We start from the raw sequence: 20,902 nt of genomic DNA on the forward strand, positions 1-20,902 counted from the left end.
AAGAACAAAATAAACTGATGAAAAAAATAGATCTAGAGACATAGAGAACAAACTTCGGAATCTCAGAGAAAAGGTAGGAGGTAAGGTTGGGACAGGAGTGAAGGTGGGGGGTGGGAAGAGATCAAGCAATGAACTTGTATGCATATATGTATAACACAGACAATAGGGTGGTGAAGGCCTGGGCAGGGGACTGGGGCGGCCTAGAAGTCAATGGGGATTGGGGGAGGCATATGAAATCCTTTCAACAATAAAGATTTTAAAAAAGAAAAAACGAGAAAAGAAATCTACTAGCCTTGGGGAGAAAAGAGAAGGTACAATCACCCTCCTCTGTTTCAACACATTTGGAACCATGGAGCCTCTTTCAGAAGCACCAGAAAATGCCCCTCCCACTGAAGGAAAACACACCTGGCGAGCCAGTCTGCGAACAGGCTGGGCCCTGACATCTGAGGCTGTTTCCAACCTGGCAGGTAACGCTACCTCAGCAGGCACTCTCTGGAGACCTGGTCATGCACCCACATTAGCCAGAACCTTCCAAAGCAGAGCTGAATTTGGTCCCGCTGTTAAAAATCTACACTTCTCCTCGCCTCTTACAACACCTCTTGTTTTCCACACACAACTGGCTAATTCCAGAGTGGAACATAATTAAAAGAAATGCAACCAGACCAAGGAACATAAGGTGAGAGCCAAGAAAAATTTGTAGGTCATTGAGAAAATTGCCGTGCTGGGCACCAGGGAAGTGCCTACTACGCAAAGGCCCCGAGGCTGGGCGTGCCCCACCAGGGGTTCCCACTCGCTGCAGGCCAGGGCCAGTTCCCAAAGCAGCTCCAGCTGTGGCTGGGAGGGGCCCAGAGCTGGAGAACAGACACAGTCCTGGCAGAAGATACCACTGAGCACACGGGCTGGTTAAGACGCAAGTAGCGACAGACCACAACACTGAGCCATCCAGATGACAATGAGTTAACAGAAAATCCGTACTGTCTGGACCAAATGCTAGCTCTCCTACAGACTGGCAAGATTTAGAACAGGGGAATGTTCTTGAGCTGGAAGGGACCTAGGAGCCGTCTGGTCTGGGGAATTCAAGCCTTCTGTGTGCATGCTATGAACTTGCCTTGCAGCCAGGAGAAGCTTGTGGGCTCTTCTCAGAATACTGCTTCTCATTATATACCATGAAATTCATAGGATTACAAAAGAAAACAGTAATATTGAAAGACAGTTATCAAAACACTAGAGGCCTGGTGCACAAATTCATGCACCAGTGGGGTCCCTCAGACTGCCCTGAGGATCAGACCAAAACTGGCTCTCTGACATCCCCTGAGGCATCCCAGATTGCGAGAGGGTGCAGGACAGGCCCAGGGAGAGACAAGGGAGGTTCGCCAGCCAGGGAGGAACTGTGGGAGGGCTCCAGGGCATGCCTGGCCTGTCTAGCTCAGTCCCAATCAGCCGGACCCTAGCAGCAAGCTAACCTACCCGTTGGAGCATCTGCCCCTAGTGGTCAGTGCACAACATAGTGAGCGGTTGAGCGGCCTTACCATATCATTAGCATATTACACTTTGATTGGTTGCATGGATGATCAGATGACTACACCCTTAGCATATTAGGTTTTTATTATATAGGATATCCATGATATAACAATATATATGCTTCTTCATTGGTGCATTAAACAACATTGGCAGCAGGTCCTCTATCTTCTACAACTTTCAGTAGGGGTAAGTGAGAATGATATTTCAAAATAATATTTCATAATTGTCAAATCTTCAAAATATTTCAGAAGAACTGCTGCAGGTGCAGTGTGATGTATACATATCTGTATTTCTCTTGTTCATACTGTCCCAGGTACTGCTAAAAATCCTATAGCTTATTGCCTATATCTATTGAAGGTATGCTAAGTTTCATTAGAAGTTAGTGCAGGGAAAAATATATGAAAATAAATCATCAAAATTCGACCCACAGACCCTAGATTAAGACCCCTAATTTTCTACTATCCCTTCTTTCTGCAAATAATGAAATGTAGACCAAGTGACTTTTTAAATGTCATACAGCTAATAAATAGCAATTCTGGGATCAAAGCCCAGTTCTTACTGATGGCCTGTCCTAAACTGATGCCTCAATTTAGGCTTAACATTTTTTTCTTTTAGATTTTTTTGTGTTTAAACAAAATACATTCTTTTAAATGTAACGTGGGAATTGCATTTAAAAATGAAGTTTCCACCTTTCTTTTTTTTTTTAATTTTTTTTATTAAGGTATTATATGTGTACATATCTTTCCATTGCCCCCCCACTCCCATACATGCCCTCCCCACCCAGAGTTTTTCGTCCATTGGTTTTGCTTATATGCATGCATACAAGTCCTCCAGTTGATCTCTTATCTCCCCTATATCTCTGATAAAGGTTTAATCTCCAACATCTACAGACAGCTTATACAACTAAATAAAAGGAAGATAAATGATCCAATTAAAAAATGGGCAATGGACCTAAATAGAATATTTTCAAAAGAAGACAGAAGGAAGGCCAAGAGGCACATGAAAACATGCTCAAAGTCACTAATTATCCGAGAGATGCAAATCAAAACGACAATGCGGTACCATCTCACACCTGTCAGAATGGCCAACATCAACAAATCTGCCTTTCTTAATGCAGTCCTGTCTAAGAATAGACAGAGGGACGGGAGCCTTGCTCAAAGTGGACCAGCAGCGTCGCATCACCAGGGAGCTGGTGAGAAGTGTGGGCCGCAGGCCCCGCCCCAGACCTGCTGAGTCAGAATCTGCATTTCCCCAGGTGCTGACTCATGGGCACTTGATGGCCCAGAAGACCAGCTCCGGATGATCCCGGGGTCCCTTCTCTGCTGAGATCTCCTTGGAGGTATAAATCCCCCGAACCCTTAATGTGGAAAAGTGACAAGAATTCAACCCTCCACCCTCTAAAAGGCATATGCTAGTCACTCTAATCCCCCGAGGAAAAATAATAACCGGATAACAAGACTCAGAATTTGCACCCTGACCAGTTTGGCTCAATGGATAGAGCGTTGACCTGCGCACTGAGGGGTCCCAGGTTCCATTCCGGTCAAGGGCATGTACCTTGGTTACAGGCACATCCCCAGTAGGGGCTATGCAGGAGGCGGCTGGTCAATGTTTCTCATCAATGTTTCTAACTCTCTATCCCTCTCCCTTCCTTTCTGTAAAAGATCAATAAAATATATTAAAATAAAATAAAAAACGTTCAGAGTTTGCAATAGGAGAATGCATCACGGGATGGTGAGATATGAAATGATGAAAACAAAAGCATAACAACTTTTCTTAACCCTTTCCGCACATGAGCCAGCCTCCATGCCAGGCGATTCGCATACATTATCGCATTTAATTCTCACAAATAACTGACAGAAGTTGCCACTGTGATCCCTGTTTACAGATGGAGAAACCGAGCTTCAGAGAGGCTGCCCCGCTTGCTCACCAGCCCAGCCAAGGATGAGAAAAGACCTGAAGGAAGAGGCCGCCTGAGTAGTGGGGCTGCACTTGAACAAGCTTACCCCCGAGCAGACCCTACTGTGCAGCCCCCACCTCCATCCTGGGTCCCCTTTCCTCCCCAGCCTGCCCTGTTCCAAAGCCCTCAGCAGCTAAAGATCCCAGTAGCCAGGCGTCCTACATTCTCCTCCTGGTCTCATCCTGAGGACTTAGTTTCAAGTTACAGCGGGAGCCTGTATGTAAATCAGAAGCAAAGCTTGCAGAGCCTGTGACATCACTGGCTGGGCCCTAAGTATTCCTGTCCTTGTCTTACCTGTGGGGGTTGGGGCGGGGGGAACCACTTCCATCGTTTTGTTTCACAATTTAAACAAACACGGCCTTGGCTGGTATTTCACAGCAGAGCCTGACTGATGTCTCTGTAAAGAGCTGACCAGGGCAAAGGCCTGCATGTGTAGCAAGCTCAGTTTTAGGGCATCTTAAAGGTTTTCAAGAACTAGGCCCCACTCCTTTTCAGACCCTGCTAATTTTTCCATGGGTTAGCATCTCCAGCCCCTCTGGGCCTCCTCCCCGAATCCTTCCCCCGCTGTATTTCTGCATGATACTCCATGCAGATCCGGACCAGGCATTTTCACAGGTTACTGTGAGGTAGGCGTTGTCGTACCCATTATCCAGATGAGAAAACTGAGACCCGGGTCTCACAGCTCAGACATGGCCTAATCCAGTGGCCGGCAACTCATTAGTCAACGGAGCTAAATATCAACAGTACAACGATTGAAATTTCTTTTGAGAGCCAATTTTTTTAAACTTAACTTCTAACGCCACTTCTTCAAAACAGACTCGACCAGGCCGTGGTATTTTGTGGAAGAGCCACACTCAGGGGACAAAGAGCTGCATGTGGCTCGTGAGCCGCAGTTTGCAGACCACTGAGAAGCAAGGCCTGTCTGACTCCTAGATTCCAACCAGGAGCCTTTCGATTCCTCCCCCCCTTTCAATCTCTCCACTCAAGGTCGCCCCGCCTTTGCAGGAACCCATCTGCGGTCACCTGGTATTTCAGCTGCTTGCTCTATGTCTGCTCTCCCTTCCTGGACATAGAGCCCTGTGGATATGCCCGGACTCCCTGCCCCCTCCGTGTCCAGGCCAGAGCGTGGCACCAATGAGGTTCTCTACGTACATTGCTTAGATAAGTACCGGTTGGCTTTCAGAGAAAAAATGACTCAGAAGAAAGCTTCAGCAACCATCCATCTCCCGAAAGGATTCACATGTGCTCCTTTCTGTCCACGTGGGCGCTTTGACCAATGAGCGGACCCCAGGCCGGGGGAGTACAGATACCCGTTATCACCAGTGGCCGGTAAATGGGTGCTTTCTCAACTCCAGAACATTCCAAGTTGATTAACAAGGACAGAACTAAGCATGTTCACCCAAGGGAAGGAAGCCAGAAACAAGTGGCATCTACATTTAGGGACCCACACCAAATGCCTCAGAGGTGGTGAGCTAGGAAAGGAAGGTTCCTGAATGGGGGTTCAGATCCCGGGTGTCCCATGCCCTCAGCTCAGCTCACCCTGCGCCCTCAACACCGATGCTATTAATCCCCCCACCTTGTGGTGGCTCGACACCCTGTGCCGGTGTTCGATTTGGCCTTTGGGCCGGGCCTTGGTTGTGTTCTAGGGAGGCAAGGCTTCCTTCCAGCAGCCCTCTCCCCATTGGACAATTAACCACGTCCTTCCGGCTCTCCATCCCGAGAAGCCGGTCTCTGGTTCTGCCAAGGGTCCAGGACCCAGGGGTCACTCTAACCAGCCAGGAGTCCCACCATCCTTGAGGGCCAAGAGGCCCGTTTTCTAAATAACGGACAGCCTGCTTGGCTCCTGGATCTCTGTTCGCTCTGTGTGCACGTGTCCTGACTGACCCAGATTTACAACTAAGGGCTGATGGGCTCAAACCAAATTTTGTTTCAGAAGGAGCAGGATCTAGTCACCTTCAACTATGGAGGAACCCATAACAGAAGCAGAGAGGGAAACTCAGAGGCCCAAGGGGCCCAGGTGCCAAGTCTGGTCCCGCTGACCTGCAGAAACAGAACACGGGCTAATGTGGGCGACAGGGAGGAAATTGCTTCCTTGAAAGTGGGTCCAAAACTCAGAAAAACAGCCACAGTGAAAGGGATGTCCGTTTGCTTCTCTAAACTCGTGTGTAGACTTTCATAGACTGAGGTGAAGAATCCAGGACATGGAGAAAACCAAGGAACAAGATGCTATCTGGAAAGCAGTTTGCCGAGAAAATTAAACCTGAATTGGATCAAGTCTCTGGAGGTAACTCTTTGAAAAAAAAAATTATAATATATATATATATATTTTTTTTTTGAGTTTTTACAAAGAGGAAGAGAAAGGGATAGAGAGTTAAAAACATCGATGAGAGAAACATCAATCAGCTATCCCCTTCACACACCCCCACTGGAGATGTGCCCGCAACCAAGGTACATGCCCTTGACCGGAATCGAACCTGGGACCTTTCAGTCCACAGGCCGACGCTCTATCCACTGAGCCAAACCGGTTTCGGCTGGAGGTAATTCTTGCAGCTCACAGGAAAGTGGTGGGAGAGAGGCACATGCTAAATGCCACCACAAGAATGCAATCGGCTACGCCCCAAATGCAGGAAATTCTACAGGACTAACAGCTCAGCCTCTTTCAAGTGGCAAAGGAAACAAAGAAGATTAAGAGGGAGTTAAGAGGGTTGTCAACCCAATGTAACCTGTAGACCTTGTTTGAATCTCATTCAAACCAAGCAACTGAAAAAAAGACATTGAGGGACAATCAAAGAAATTCGAATACTACCTAGATATTTAATAAGAAAAAGGAACTATTGTTGATGTTTGTAGGTTTGATGACAGTACTGTGGCTATTTTTTATTTTTATTTTTTTTTTACAAGAAACATCTCTGAGAGATACATTTTGAAGGAGTTAAGGCTGAAATTAGACCAGTGGTCGGCAAACTCATTAGTCAACAGAGCCAAATATCAACAGTACAAGGATTGAAATTTCTTTTGAGAGCCACATTTTTTAAACTTCTTCTAATGCCACTTCTTCAAGATAGACTCACCCAGGTATTTTGTGGAAGAGCCACACTCAAGGGGCCAAAGAGCCGCATGTGGCTCACGAGCCACAGTTTGCCGACCACTGGATTAGACGATGCTTGGGGTTTGCTTTAAAGAAAGCCACACGGTGAGGGCCAAGGAGGAATGAGGCCGGGTCTATGCTGACAATTGCTGAAGCCGGGCGATAGGGAGGTGTGTGTTCATGATGTTCTCTCTGCTTTGGTGTAGGCTCAACATTTTACAGAACACAAATGTTAATTACAAAAGAAGAAGAGGAGGAGGAGGAGGAGGAGGAGGAGGAGGAGGAGGAGGAGGAGGAGGAGGAGGAAGAAGAAGAAAAGACCCTAGTTTTTAATGATGGCTCCAGTACTGATTCTCTGGGACCGTGGTCTGCAAAATGCGGCTCATGAGCCACATGAGGCTCTTTGGCCCCTTGAGTGTGGCTCTTCTACAAAATACCACGGCCTGGGCAAGTCTATTTTGAAGAAGTGGCGTTAGAAGAAGTTTACGTATAAAAAATTTGGCTCTCCAAAGAAATTTCAATCATTGTATTATTGATATTTGGCTGACTAATGAGTTTGCTGACCACTGGTCTGGGAGGATCTGAAAAACCTCTACTCCGCCAGACCTCAGTCCTTCATCCCGAGCCTGAATGGGTTCAAGTGCTGGCTTGGGCCCATTCTCTTCCCCCTCTGAGCCTCGCATGTCAGCGTCCAACAGGAATAATGGTCCTGCCTCACGGGGCAGAGGAGAGGGGCAGGTGCGTGTTCCCGTGAAGGGGCTGGTGTTCAGCACCCAACCAGCACTCGCGGTCACTACCGCCGCCGCGGTGGCCACTGCTGTCTCCTCTTTTGTGCTTTGAGGGGGAGGTGGGCGATCTGGTTCTCCTCTCTTAGAACACCCAAGTTTCGGAAATGTTTCCCAACTCGTCCAACCGGACAGGGCTCATCCCAGGCTTCCTCCGCGGGACCAGGCCTGCGCTCTGGGAGGCACCGGCACTGTCTCTCTCTGAGCAGTGACCGCCATGGCCCCTCTCGGTCCTTCCCCCTCTTCAGCCACCTCTGAGCCTTGCTCCCATGTGGCCGGTTCCCAGGCCCACCTCTCTCATCCCTCTTCCCGGAAGGAACAGTGCTGGAAAGAGAGACTCCCTTCCCGGTCCCTCCCTTGCTCCTGCCCAGGAGGCCGTCCCTTTCAATGCCCAGAAGGACCCTCTGTAAACCAGGAAACGGTGGGGTGGAGTGGAGTGAAGGGAAGTTAGAAAGAACTCCGGACTTATGAATGCATAATGCTGAACTTTCTGGAAATGGACGGGCCCAGTGCCAGTCCCACTAGGGTTCCTAGATTGTACTTTCCTTACAAAAGGGCCATTATGAAGGCTCCACATCTCCCGTGTGACAGGATTCAAGCTGTAAAACCACATGCCGTCCTAGGGACCAGGAGATGAATAGGTTTCCTAGCCGTGTCCTCATTCTCAAGGGCACTGGGTCCCGGAAGAGGTCTGTGGGAGACAGGGTGACCTCGAGGAGCCCCAGGCACTTCCCAGCTGCTCCGCAACAGGGGCTGTGAGATGGCCCAAGACCTCAGATTGTGAGGACCCTTCTCCCCACCTCCACTCAGGTCCCTCCTGGAAACCCGGAGCGCTCCACCTGTGTTACACCCCTTCTCCACTTCCAGAGGTGCCCAGCCCTGGGCCTGTCCGGCCCCACAGGGGACAGCTGCACCCCCACCCAACCTCGCTTTCTCTGCACTCGCTTTTGAGATCATTTCTTTCTGCAGAGGCAAGAGGCGTGTGGTGCCGTTAGGAGAATGCAGAGTGGTTGTCAGGACAGTGGACTCCCGTCCTGCCTCTGCTGCTGTCTACCTCGTTGGAGTCCACATCCCCTTTTCTGCAAAGTGAAGACGCTAAAGTTAAGTTGTAAAGTCCCTTCCAGCTACAACATCTGTGGTCCTGCTGCTTGTTATAAAGAAGTGTGTTCCTACCTTCCCCACCAAAGCATCAGCCCTGACTTGACCAGGCCCCACACTCCTTTCCTCTACACAGTCATCTACTTTCCAAGTGACATCAACCAGCTCTCCTCCGCTGACCCCAGTCCCCTGATGCCCCACCTCTTGAGACCAGAGAAGTTTGGGTTCAGGCATATCCAATTTTCCCTTGTAGTTCTGATGGACACGTTTGCATGTGATTTGCATGTATTCAAATATAAATGTACTCATTTGCATGAACATCTAAAAGATGTTACAAAATCACCAAACACAGCCTCTAACTGTTGGTTACAGCTCATCACTCCAGAACCCTCAAATGGATCCAACAAAAATCTCACTAAGTAGCCGAAACCGGTTTGGCTCAGTGGTAGAGCGTCGGTCTGCGGACTGAAAGGTCCCAGGTTTGATTCTGGTCAAGGGCATGTAGGTTGGTTGCGGGCACATCCTTGGTGGGGGTGTGTAGGAGGCGGCTGGTCGATGTTTCTCTCTCATCGACATTTCTGGCTCTCTATCTCTCTCCCTTCCTCTCTGTAAAAAATCAATAAAATATAATAAATAAACATATAAGTAAATAAATAAATTGTTTTTAAAAAAATCTCATAAGTAGACCAATGCTCTCCTAAACTTTTGGGGTAAAGAAAGGACATATCAGAACTTCACATTAATTTTTATCACATCCTTTACATTTATCTATTTCCTATGTATGCTTTATACTCCTCAAACCATATTGGTAAAGTATGTATGTACTTTATAAATATGCTTGTAATGGGGCTCTAGGTACAAACAGATTTTGTAGATGAGGTACATGGAGTCCCCATCACTCCATTTCCCAAAGCTGGAGACAGTTGCAATGGTTCTGATCTGACCACAGCCAAGTGACCAGGAAGGATGCCAGGTAACCCTCTGCCAAGGTCACCCTGGCCAACGACTCCCAAAGCTCACAGGGGCTTCCATCACACACTCACCGCTCCTTTGGGACCTCAAGGCAAACGCCTCCCAGAGACCTACTCAGGCTACCAGCCCCCATCAGCAAGGCTCCTTTTGGCCAAGAGGGCACTGGTCCCCACTCAAGGAACCCACTGTCCTTCCAGACAAGTTGGTCTTGGCCCCCGAGGCCTCTTTTATTTCAGGAGCACACATTCCATTCACCAGTGAGGGGTCTTGGAAAGAAATCGCCAGTCCTGTCTTGATCTCATTCTGGGATTCACTTACTAAGTTTGACAAGTTGCATTTGTTATTGCACAGGGGAAAATAGGAACCTGGTCTTTAAATAGATAGAGGATAAATAGATAATATCAGAAGGTAGATGGATAGATGATAAATAGGTAAATAAATAAGTAGTTAGATGATAGGTAGATAGGTGATAGGTAGATATAGATGATAGATAGATAGATGATAAATAGATACAATAGATAGATAAGCAGGCAGATAACTTGGCTTTCTGGAGAACTGTCAATGACACAGCAAACTAAGCTACTCCTAGGTGGGAATGTTTCCAGAGACATGCCGATAAGAGTGAAAACTCTATGTAGAGAGCAAGTCATTGTTTCAGGGTGCATGGCAGGGCAGCTAATAACCAGTTGGGGTGAACCTGCTGGATTCGGGTGTGGCCTTCGCCGGGCACAGTGGACAGGGGGCCCACATGCTGGCTACTCACCCACACACTGGTTGCCTTCATCCATCTGGAATCCAAAGCGGCAGATGAGAGGCCTGGAAATGGTGGGGTAGTTTGGAGCCGGGAGCGGTGGGGCGGCTGCTGGGTATGGACCTGAGTAGGAGGTGGAGTAGGGGTTCGAGTAGGGCCCCCGATACACCGGGTTTGTCCGGGGGATGCACAGGTAACCGCCATTCTGGTTCACACACATCATGTCTCCCCGGCAGGCCTCCGGGATGGTGCGGCATTCGTCGATATCTGGAAGCCACAGAAAGGACGGGCGTCAGCGGCCCCCGCCACGCTGTGCCCGGGGCTCACTGAGGCAGAGCTGCGGAGAACCCCAACACTCGGCCAGCAAGGGCGCCCACACAGTGCCTGGCTCATCGCCCACAGGTACTCCCAAAGGTTAGCCACGTAGAGTCAAATGGACCAGCGCCACCCAAACATCAGCCATCAAATACCACCACCACGGCCTCGGCCTTATCCACAAAAACCTGTATTATCGTGCTTAATACAGTTAAGTACGCCTGTATCTCCATTCCCTGCACCCAGGTGTACTTTCAAAAAAATGAACCCACATTTGAAATTGGAGTAAATAAATTTTTAAAACTTTTACGTGACCACAGTAAATGAAAAACACCATCAATTAGCATAAATAGAAGGTGACGGTAAAGATAAAGATGTAACTATTGAGAGAAAGGGTTTATCTGTGGGCGTGGCCTCTTGCGTTGGTGTGCCCACAGGATACTCAGGAAACAAGGGGACCCACCGAAGAATCGCTCCCATTTCCACTCCGAATCGCAGCTGGGCCCGAGAGAGCATCCCTGGCTTCAAGAAAGACAAGGCTTGGCCGAGAGCTGGTTACTTGTTCAGAAAGCGGAGCCTTACTTGAAAGTCAGCTCACACCGTACCAGCAATGCGGCCCATTTCCGGCCAGGCTGGTGTGCTGCTAGCTATGCCCGGAAGGGGAGGTGGGTGCTCCAGAAAACCTGATTTCCGGGGCCAGGCCAGGGCAGGGGAGGCCTGGATTCTGGCTCCAGCCTGAGCAGCTGGCCTGCCCTCCACACTGGGCCCCCACGCTAGCCTTGGGGGCTGCTCCCTGTGGGACAGGAGGCTGGGGGAGAAATGCCTGAATGCTGACAGCTCCTCCCAGCCATCTCACCTGGCAACTCCAGCCAGCTCCCACCTTGGGGATGAGAGATGCTGAGGCTCTGAATGCCCCGTTCAGTAGCTGCAAGTGTGAACTCACCCATAAAACTAGTGGGTCAGCAGGCCCCGCTGGCATGGCTCAGGGGTTGAGCGTCGACCTATGAACCAGGAGGTCACGGTTCCATTCCCAGTCAGGGCACATACCCAGATTGTGGGCTCGATCCCCAGTGTGGGGTGTGCAGGAGGCAGCCAATCAATGATTCTCTTTCATCACTGATGTTTCTATCTCTCTCTCCCTCTCCCTTCCTCTCTGAAATCAATAAAAAATATATTTTTTTAAAAAACGCTGGTGGGTCAGAAAAGAGGGGTGCTTCCCTGTTCTGTGCTCCTGGGCACAGCCACATCCCCTTCAGACCTCGGCTTTCCAGGGCAGGGTTTATTCCTCACCTCTTGCCAGTTTTTTAAACCACCTGCCTCCCCTTTGGTTCTCTGAGCTGACGTGAGCTCAGAAAAGATCTACGACTTGGCCTAAACCAAATATAATAAATATATATTATATATCTGAGGCAGGGCTACCTATTCTCTGTATGTATCTGATGCTCCATCCACAACAAACTATTCTACACTCTCAACGTCCTTCCCACCCCTGGTCTTTGCTAATGCTGTTCCTTCCGCCAGTAATACCACTTCTCAGGATCCTACTCATTCTTCTCATATATAATTGGACATATATTGAATTGGATATATCTAGATAGGTGATAGAAAGATAGATGATAGATAGATAGATGATAGATAGATAGATCCAATTCAAAAGGAGGATCACCTCCTCCTTTTGCAGGGCCCGTCGCTATTGCCTCAACTTGGTCGAGTTCACTGTACCCAGGTGCACCTCTCCCGTTAGATGGTGTGCTAGGAGAACAGCCCCCAACATGTCTGTCCCAACCCCATGACTACATTAGGTTACCTGACCAAGGGGAAGTAGGTAGCAGATGGAACTAATGTTGCTAATCCGCTGACCTTGAGAGGGGATCATCTGAAATCATGTGTAAGCCCTTAAAAGTGGAAGAAGAGGCAGAGGGATTGGTCAGGATGAAATAACGGAAAGAGAAGAGATTAGAAGCTTGCGACACAGCACGGTGCTGGCTTTGATGATGGAGGGAGGGACTGTGAGCCAGGAAGTGGGGGAGGGAAACTGGAAAGGGTCCTCAGCGACCAGCCACAAGAAGACAGGTGCCTCAGTCCTACAACCACAAGAAACCAAGTCTGCGGGCAAGCAGGATGGGAGTTCCTCAAAAAGTTAAAAACAGAACTACCATCTGATCCAACAGGTCCGCTTCTGGGCATTTATCTAAAGGAAATGAAAACAGGATCTCCAAGAGGTCTCCACACTCCCATGCTCATGGCAGCATTATTCACAATAGCCAAGGTGTGGAAGCACCCTAAGGGTCCCTCTGTAGATGAATGGATAAAGAAGATATCACACTATCACACACACACACACACACACACGAATGTCATTCAGTCACTCGGAAGAAGGAATCCTGCCATTTGCTACCATAGGGATGGGTCTTGGAGGCATCATGCTGAGATACGTTGGACACGGAAAGATAAATGCTGTGTACTCTCACTTCCATGTGGAATCTAAAAAAGCCAAACTTAGAAACACAGTGAAGGAATGGGGGTGGCCAGGGGCTGGGGGCGGAGGAAACAGGGAGAGGCTGGTCAAGAGCCCGAACGTTCAGTTATAAGGTGGTAAGTTCTGGGCACCTGATGCACCCCCCGTGACTGTCGCTAACAGTGCTGTATTGTGTGAGTGAAAATTGCTAAGAGAGTAACTTTCAAGTGTTCTCACCACAAAAAAAAAGAAGTGGGAATTACATGATGGAGTGTTAGCAAACGCTATGGTGGTAATCATATTGCAATGGATAAGTGTACATCACATCAACATGTTGGACAGGTCACCCTTACCAAAGTTATATGTCAACTGTATCTCCATTTATAAAAAGAAACTCAATTCTGCCAGCAATACACATGAGCGAGGACATGGACTCCCCCTCCCCCACCCCAGGGAGGAACAAAGCCTCGTTGGCACCTCAGTATGAGCCTGGCAGAGCCTGTTTGATCTCCAGATCAGTGACATAATAAATGTGTGTTATTTAGGTCAGTGGTAATTTATTATGTCAGCCATAGGAAGCTAAGACAGATAGAGAGCTCCTTGGAACAGGAGTCAATTCTTACTCATCTTCGCCCCCTCCCAGGGCTGCGGTTAAGGTGACGGGCACAGAGAAGGTGGTGGATGGAAGGGTGTCATGGACCTCATCCGTCCCTGGCACTGATTTCTCCCATGGGCAAGGCGAACACAGACTGACAATCCTGTCACTAAGCGCCCCCACCCGGCGAAGGGTCGTCCGTGGCCTCTTACCTATGCACTGTCCCGACGGGCGGTCCAGGTCAAAACCGTTCGTGCACTGTTGCTGTGGGGGGAGAGGAGGAGGCGAGGTCATTTCACTCACTCATTTTTGTTTAACTGTAAAAGCATTATAATGGCATCACAGAAAGTTCAGGAAATACAGTCAAGGGGGGGAGGGGGGAAGCAGCCATAATACTAATACTTGTATTATAATGCCTATTTCCCCTTCTCCTCCTCTTCCTCCTTCTCCTCCTCCTTCTTTTGCTTCTTCTCTCTTCTTCCTCTCCTCCTCCTCCTTCTTTTTCTTTGCATTTTCATACAGATTTTTATACTCAGCATTACTTTTAAAGCTCCCTCACTGTTGCTCCAAAGCCTCTATTTTTAGCAAATGATTCTTGGGACTTGGTCATGAAATGCAATAATAATCACATCTGATCTGCCTGATGAGGCGTGTCCTGCATCCACTCCCTTCTGGGAATGGAGATGACTGCTTTTTAAGGGCAATCACTCTCTTGGGATGCTTTTAATCTCACCTTCTCAGCACCCAGTCCTGTGTACCCTGTAAACCCTCCACCAGACCCTGAGGTCTGTACGTAAAATAAAAGCTACACGGTGATGTGGCCAGTTTCCTAAGAAAAGCAGAATGGGGAAATGCCTCCATTTCAACCTCAGAAGACAATCACACAGAGACTCTTCCAGAAACAGACCTGCCACAGTCCCTGAGGGTTGTCGGCTTCACACGCCACGTGAGTTACAACTTTATGCATTTAGAAAAGCATCGTGGCCTGGCCGGTGTGGCCCAGTGGTTGAGTGTCGACCCATGAACCTGGCAGTCATGATTCCATTCCCTGTCAGGGCACCTGCTCGGGTTCTGGGCTCCATCCGCAGTAGGGGGCAGGCGGGAAGCAGCCAGTCAATGATTCTCTCTCATCATTGATGTTTCTCTCTCTCTCCCCCTCTCCCTTCTTCTCTCTGAAATCGATTTTTAAAAAGAGAAAGGAAAACGCCATGGGGGTGGACAGTCAGTGGCCCCTCTGGGCAGACCCCGGAGCCTGCGTGTTATGGGAACCAGGCGTCAGGTCAGGAGTGGGGCTTCCCTGAGCTGAGGGCTGGTGTGTGGAGAGGACGGATTAGGGCTGGTGTGTGGAGAGGATGGATTAGGGCTGGTGTGTGGAGAGGATGGATTAGGGTTGGAGTGTGCAGAGGACGGATTAGCCTGCCTTCCTGGGAGGAGGCTCAGCAGAGCAGCCGAGCCAGGAGGCTGCCCACGACCCTCAGGAGAGCTGGGTTCCTGGCTCACCGAGTGATGCCAAGGGCAGGCATGCAGGGGCACCGCTGCCCGGAACACCAGGGCACATCTCACTTAACATCTCAGAGAAGTCAGACACCTCCCGAGGGACACAGAGGAGGAAGGAGGATCCGATGATAAGAACCTTGGATCGGGCCCTGCCACGTGTGAACTGTATCACCCAGATCAGGTCTCCACTTTCCTGAGCCCCAGCGTCCATCTCTGTGTAAGGAAGGGCTCTATTTAGGTAAACTGTAAAGCCCCTGCCAGCCCCCCCCCCCAAAAAAAAAATCCTAGCATGCTGACATGTGTGGCTGGACACCCTGATGATGATTCACAACATAAAAGCCTCACCTGTGCATTCCCAGGACGTGGAAGCCAGAAAGCCAGGATGGTGACAGTGAGAATCCTGCGAAAGGCAGAAAAGGCGGAATCAATGCCCAGGATCCTCCCAGGAGCCAGGTCTGCGGGTGCCCATGGACCTCCCGCTGCTGGGCATTTACAACGGGGAGGCACCTTGTGCTTATATGGGGGTCCCCAGTACCCCAACACCCCACACAGACCCATTTATTCCCACTGTGTCATCTGCTCAGAAAATGTGACAACGGCATTTTTTTAAATAAAAGGTTTTTGCTACTTCCAAAGCACAAATCTAGCCCCGGCCAGCTGGGGTATTGACAACGTATTGGCCAACTGCTCTGACCTCACTCGTCACCCAGGGAGACCAGCCTGAGTTCAAACATCTTTATTCTGAAACGGTAATGGGGGAAGGAGCCTCGCGCCCTCGGACGGATGTGGAAGGAAGAAAAGTGCAAATGGGAGGCACAGGGGTCCGGCCGGAGGACGGTGTCGCAGGGAAGTCACCTGATCCCGGAGTGTGGGAGTGTGCACCATAGTGCCCCTGAGGGAGCAGAGGAGGGGGGACCCGGGCAACAGGAGCAGCAGCACAGCGGGAAACTTAGGGTGCGTCAGGAAATAGAGGGACAGGGCAGCTCTGACATCCACAAACCACCAAACCTGTCTGAGCCGGAGGTTCCCACCTTTCAACAACACAAACTTCTTCCCAACAAACTTCTTCCCAACACAATTATAGCTGCCAATGTGCTTTACAAATACAACATCGCACCCTAACTGGTGTGGCTTAGTGGAAAGAGCATCGGCCTGCAGACTGAAGGGTCTCAGATTCGATTCCGGTCAAGGGCATGTACCTTGGTTGCAGGCATATCCCCAGTGGGGGGTGTGCAGGCGGCAGCTGATGGATGTTTCTCTCTCATCTGTGTTTCTAACTCTCTATCCCTCTCCCTTCCTCTCTGAAAAAAATCAATAATATATGTATGTGTGTGTGTGTGTGTGTGTGTGTGTGTATATATATATATATATATATATATATATATATATATATATATATATATATATATATAAAAATATAGCATCACTACCACCTCCAGAACTCCTTTCATTCACCTTGCAAAACTGAACGTTTGAGCACCACGCCCGTCAGGAGAGCCAGAATCAGCAAAGCGGGGAAGGCGTGGTGAGGCTGGGGAAGCACTGAGACCCGTGAGCACCTCTGACGGGAATGTCCAATGGTGTAGCCGCGATGGCAAACAGGATGACCGTTTCTTTAAAAGTTAGAAATAGGATTACCCTAGGACCTAGCACCCCCACTTCTATGTGAAAAACAGGGTCTCCGAGAGATACCTGTGCACCCACGTTCCCAAGCAGCACTGTTCACAAGAGCCAGGAGATGGGGACAACCTTTCCTTCATGGATGGGCGGACGGACACACAACATGTGGCACCTACGTCCCACGACATACGACTCGGCCTTAAGAAGGAAGGACACACTGACATGCGTGCCACATCCTGGAGGAACGTGAAATAAGCCAGCCACAGAAAGATAAACATGGTATGATTCCACTTACAGGAGGTGCCTGTGGCAATCACAATCACAGAGACAGGACAGAATGGGTAACTGTTTAATGGGATAAAGGTCAGTTCTGCAAAGCGAGTGAAAGGAATTCTGGAGGTTGGCTGCACAACCACAGTGTGGGTGTACTTAACACTACCGAACCGAGTGCTTAAACGTGACTATGGCGGTAAAAAACATATACAAAGTCTACACACAGGCCGAGTTTTATTTGGTGTTATGATTCAACAGGGTTTGTCTGAGTCACTACTCTTTGCAGGTATAAACCCTAGGCAAGTGGTCGGCAAAGTCATCAGTCAACAGAGCCAAGTATCAACAGTGATAACGATTGAAATTTCTTTTGAGAGCCACATTTTTAAAACTTAAGCTATACAGGTAGGTACATTGTTATTAACTATGGTACTCCTCAGCTGGCCTTTGCTAAAAACTCAAGGGGCCAAAGAGCCGCATGTGGCTCTCGAGCTGCAGTTTGCCGACCACTGCCCTAGGCAGAAGAGCCACAAAACTAGGACCCAATCGCTGCTCTAGAGAGCTGGTTGGGGAGCCACATGAATCAATAACACATTGGTTAGGACAATGACAGACATGCCCATTGAGTGCCTAGAGAGCCAGGCAGGGAGTTAGGGACAGGAAGGTCAGGGAGGCTTCCTGGAGGAGGTGACCTTGATGGCTTCGTGGCTAGAGCAGTGGGACCTGGGACCTGGGACCTGGTTGGACTCAGTGGCCTTTTCCTGTCAAATACACCTCCACTTTACAATCCCTCCCTTCATGGAAAGGGTGTTGGATAGATTACAAAGCCCACTCCATCTATAACACAAGGCTCATCAGAATCAACAGCTCTGGGTCCGTGGTGGGCCAGCGAATTAAGGAGACATCCGCAGGGAACAAAACCCTGGTGTGGCGCCAGAAGATGCAAGCCCAAGCCCTTCACCTCGTCTCCAGCCCAAAGAAAGGAGACCCTGAGCGTCCACCAGGTCTCACTGCCTCTCAGTGCCGCGCGAGCCAGGTCCTAGCACACTGGAGACAGCGCCGGCCTTATAAAGCACAGAGCCAAATCCCAGGGCTTTTTGATATTTGCGACAGCCAGATTTATATCTGGAAGGAATGAAAGAACAATAACAAATTTATTTTCCAGGCTGTATATTATGAATTTCAATGTTTTCCTGTTTCTTCGCATGAAGTTTCCTTTCGGTTGGTTATAAAACCCTGTCTCGTTTATGTTGGAGACAGAACAGGTTGCCTGAATGCAGTGGACTTCAAGAGCGAGTGGAAAAGGCATGCTAACCTCATTTCTCCCCCTACTCCCGGCTCCCCCGTGCTCTCTGGCTGAGAGCCCTCGGAGACAGGTCCCCTCTGAGAGGTCACCTCCAGGAAGAGCTGGGTCCTGGGGGCCAGGTAAGCTCCAGGCTGCCGGCCACGCTAACGGAGAGGGTGTGTCAAAAAAATGAAACAGTACCCACACGTGCTGCTCTCACAGGTCACACACAGTGGCACCTTGTCACGGAAAACTAGAAAACTGCAAAAATTAACTAAAGGAAACCAGGAACTCCTGATGCTCATCATTGGTCCCCGGGACTTTGGAAAACAGGGACCACCCACTTTGTGCACCATCCTGAGACCCAGGAGACCTGGGCTGTGAGTCCCCAGTCCAGGATGACATAATTACAGCTTACTTTTCAGCATATGAGCGCTCTCTCTCTCTCTCTCTCTCTCTCTCTCTCTCTCTCTCTTTCTAGCAACTACATCTTGCCCTAACCGATTTGGCTCAGTGGATTGAACATCGGCCTGCAGACTCAAGAGTCCCAGGTTTGATTCCAGTCAAGGGCATGTACCTGGATTGCGGGCACATCCCCAGTGGGAGGTGTGCAGGAGGCAGCTGATCCACGTTTCTCTCTCATCGATGTTTCTAACTCTCTATCCCTCTCCCTTCCTCTCTGTAAAAAATCAATAAAACATATTTTAAATAACAAATAAATAAAGCAGCTACACTGTTAAGAGTTTACGCAATAAAAGACCGTGCAGATAGAACCCAGATGAAAGCCCTTGCACGTTGAAGAATCCCTCCACCGGAATGGCAGTTTTCTCAAAGAAAAGCAAACCGTTTGCTTACATGAAGCTCTGTCTGCCGTCCCCACTGTTCACCGGCCTGAGGCTTCTGGGTGGCATGCCCCTGGCTCCCACACATAGGGCAGCGGTGGCCCGGGAGGTGCAGCTCACCCCTTCGCTCGTCCAGCCGCCGATGCAGCCAAAGAGCGGCTGGGAGACCAGTAATCGGTCTCCCGAATGCAAAAAAAAAGGATTTTTGGGAAAACCGCACCCTCGATGTGCTGCCCTTTCGGACCAGAAAGAGGGACGGAGCTCTGTCCGAGGCGTGTGCAGCCTCTGCGGGATGCGGACTCCGGAGCCGGAGCAGAAAATGCCCACTCCCCAAAGAAGGCTCTGGGGAGGAGGCGCGCAGAGGCGCAGCTTTTTACAATTAGCGATGCCATTGCATCACCGCTAACGCCTTTTCCAGGATCCCGCCGCCGCCGGGCCCCGCGCACAGCCGCTCCCCAGCCCTCGGGGTTCAGGAAGGCTTCCAGACCCGGCGGGGGGAGGAAGGAGCCCGGGAGGGAGCACCCACCTCTGAAGTCCTGGCATGTCCAAGGTGCGGGCGCGGGAGCGGAGGAGAAAGACGGCGCGGCGGCGGGACCCTCTGGCGGAGCTGAGCCTCGGCCTTTGGGCCGCGGGGCTCGCTGATGGTCCCTCCGGCGGACGGCGAGGCGCGGAGAGGACGAGGGCAGAGCCTGAGGGGAGAGCCTGGGTCCGCCGAGCGCTGGAGAGCCGACGGGGAGAACACCTGGTTCTGCTTAGCCCTCTTCAGTAATTCAGCATTAAGCCAATTGGAGGAGGAATGTTAAAAATGAACACTTCATTTTCTAAGTATGTTAAACAATGCAAATGGGGCCTCGGCCTGGACACAGCTGGTTCAGATTACAGCGCTCACAACAATCTCGGGGCGTCTGCCAGGACCAGGGCTCGGCGCTGGGAGGAGAGCCCGGTCCCCGGGAGCAGCCGCACTGGGGCTCCCAGCATCTCCGCCGGCGGCGGGGGCGGGGGCGGGGCGGGGAGGCCTCCGGACCCTCCACCTCCCCCAGGACATCCCCTGCCAGGCGGGGCGGGGCGGCCTGGGAGGGGGCCCAGCGCCCCTGGCTTGGGGACACCCTGCAAAGTCAGCTGCCTCTCCAATCACTTGCGCTCAGACTTGAGTCTTAGGATTTATTGGGGAAGCAGAGCCAGTGGAGCAGAGGCTTGGGGACGGGGTTGGCGTCGGGAGCTCGGGTTTTCCAGGAGGAGGAGGAGGACGGCCGGAGGCCGGCGCATCGGCTTGTGCAAAGCAAACCTTCCCGGGCGCGCGCCCCGCCGGCACCGGGTGCTCCCGGGACGGTCTTGCTTGAATTAAAAAGTGTCCATGCAGCGGCCCATCGCCCGTTGGCCGGCTTCCACCTGCACACAGTTACAGGTCCATGCTATCCCCATTCGGCTCCAGGGGGGGGGGGGAATGTGGTGGTGTTTTTCATTGAAAAAGAAAAGCGTCCCTGGGTGATGTTAGCAGAAAAGGTGATGCGAGCAACTGAAAAGGTGATTTGAAAAGAGTTTGGAAAGCACAGCCAGGGAAAACAGGACGATAGTGAGATCCTCAAAGTGCTATGCTGAGCCCTTTATATTCAGTAGATGGGTGGCTTCAAAGGTTTTTTTTTTAATTTAAAGCTTTGGAACCCCTTTCTTCAAATTAAGTCTTCCCAGAGACACTGTTCCTGAAGAGACCAAAGTGGACTGGCCGGCAGGGGTCCGAGCGCCTCCCTCCCCACCTGCACCTTCCCCAGGGCCCCTCCACAAAGCCCACCTGCTGTGCGGTCCTTTCCCACCCCCCCCCCCAAATATTACCCCCATCGAGAGAGGTGA

At 50.3% G+C, this 20,902-nt stretch overlaps 1 protein-coding gene across 2 annotated transcripts in view; it reads right to left on the bottom strand.

Moving 5' to 3' along the window:
- Positions 1 to 20,002, bottom strand: part of FBLN5 (fibulin 5) — a 69,898-nt gene extending 49,896 nt beyond the window's left edge. The window contains exons 1-4 of one of the 2 annotated variants that reach the window (XM_084879326.1): positions 19,581 to 20,002; positions 15,383 to 15,437; positions 13,753 to 13,804; positions 10,185 to 10,439 (exon numbers count right to left, since the gene is read on the bottom strand). In XM_084879326.1, coding sequence (XP_084735452.1) covers positions 10,185 to 10,439; positions 13,753 to 13,804; positions 15,383 to 15,437; positions 19,581 to 19,597 — 379 coding nt within the window. In that variant the 5' untranslated portion in view covers positions 19,598 to 20,002. Of the gene's footprint in view, positions 1 to 10,184; positions 10,440 to 13,752; positions 13,805 to 15,382; positions 15,438 to 19,067; positions 19,398 to 19,580 lie in introns of those variants that run through there. The other variant, XM_084879327.1, reaches the window with a different exon arrangement.
- Between the last annotated feature and the right edge of the window lie 900 nt (positions 20,003 to 20,902).

The sequence above is a fragment of the Pipistrellus hanaki genome (genome assembly GCF_964339955.1).
Source record: "Pipistrellus hanaki genome assembly, chromosome: 1".
In the NCBI taxonomy this organism is placed as follows: Eukaryota; Metazoa; Chordata; class Mammalia; order Chiroptera; family Vespertilionidae; genus Pipistrellus; species Pipistrellus hanaki.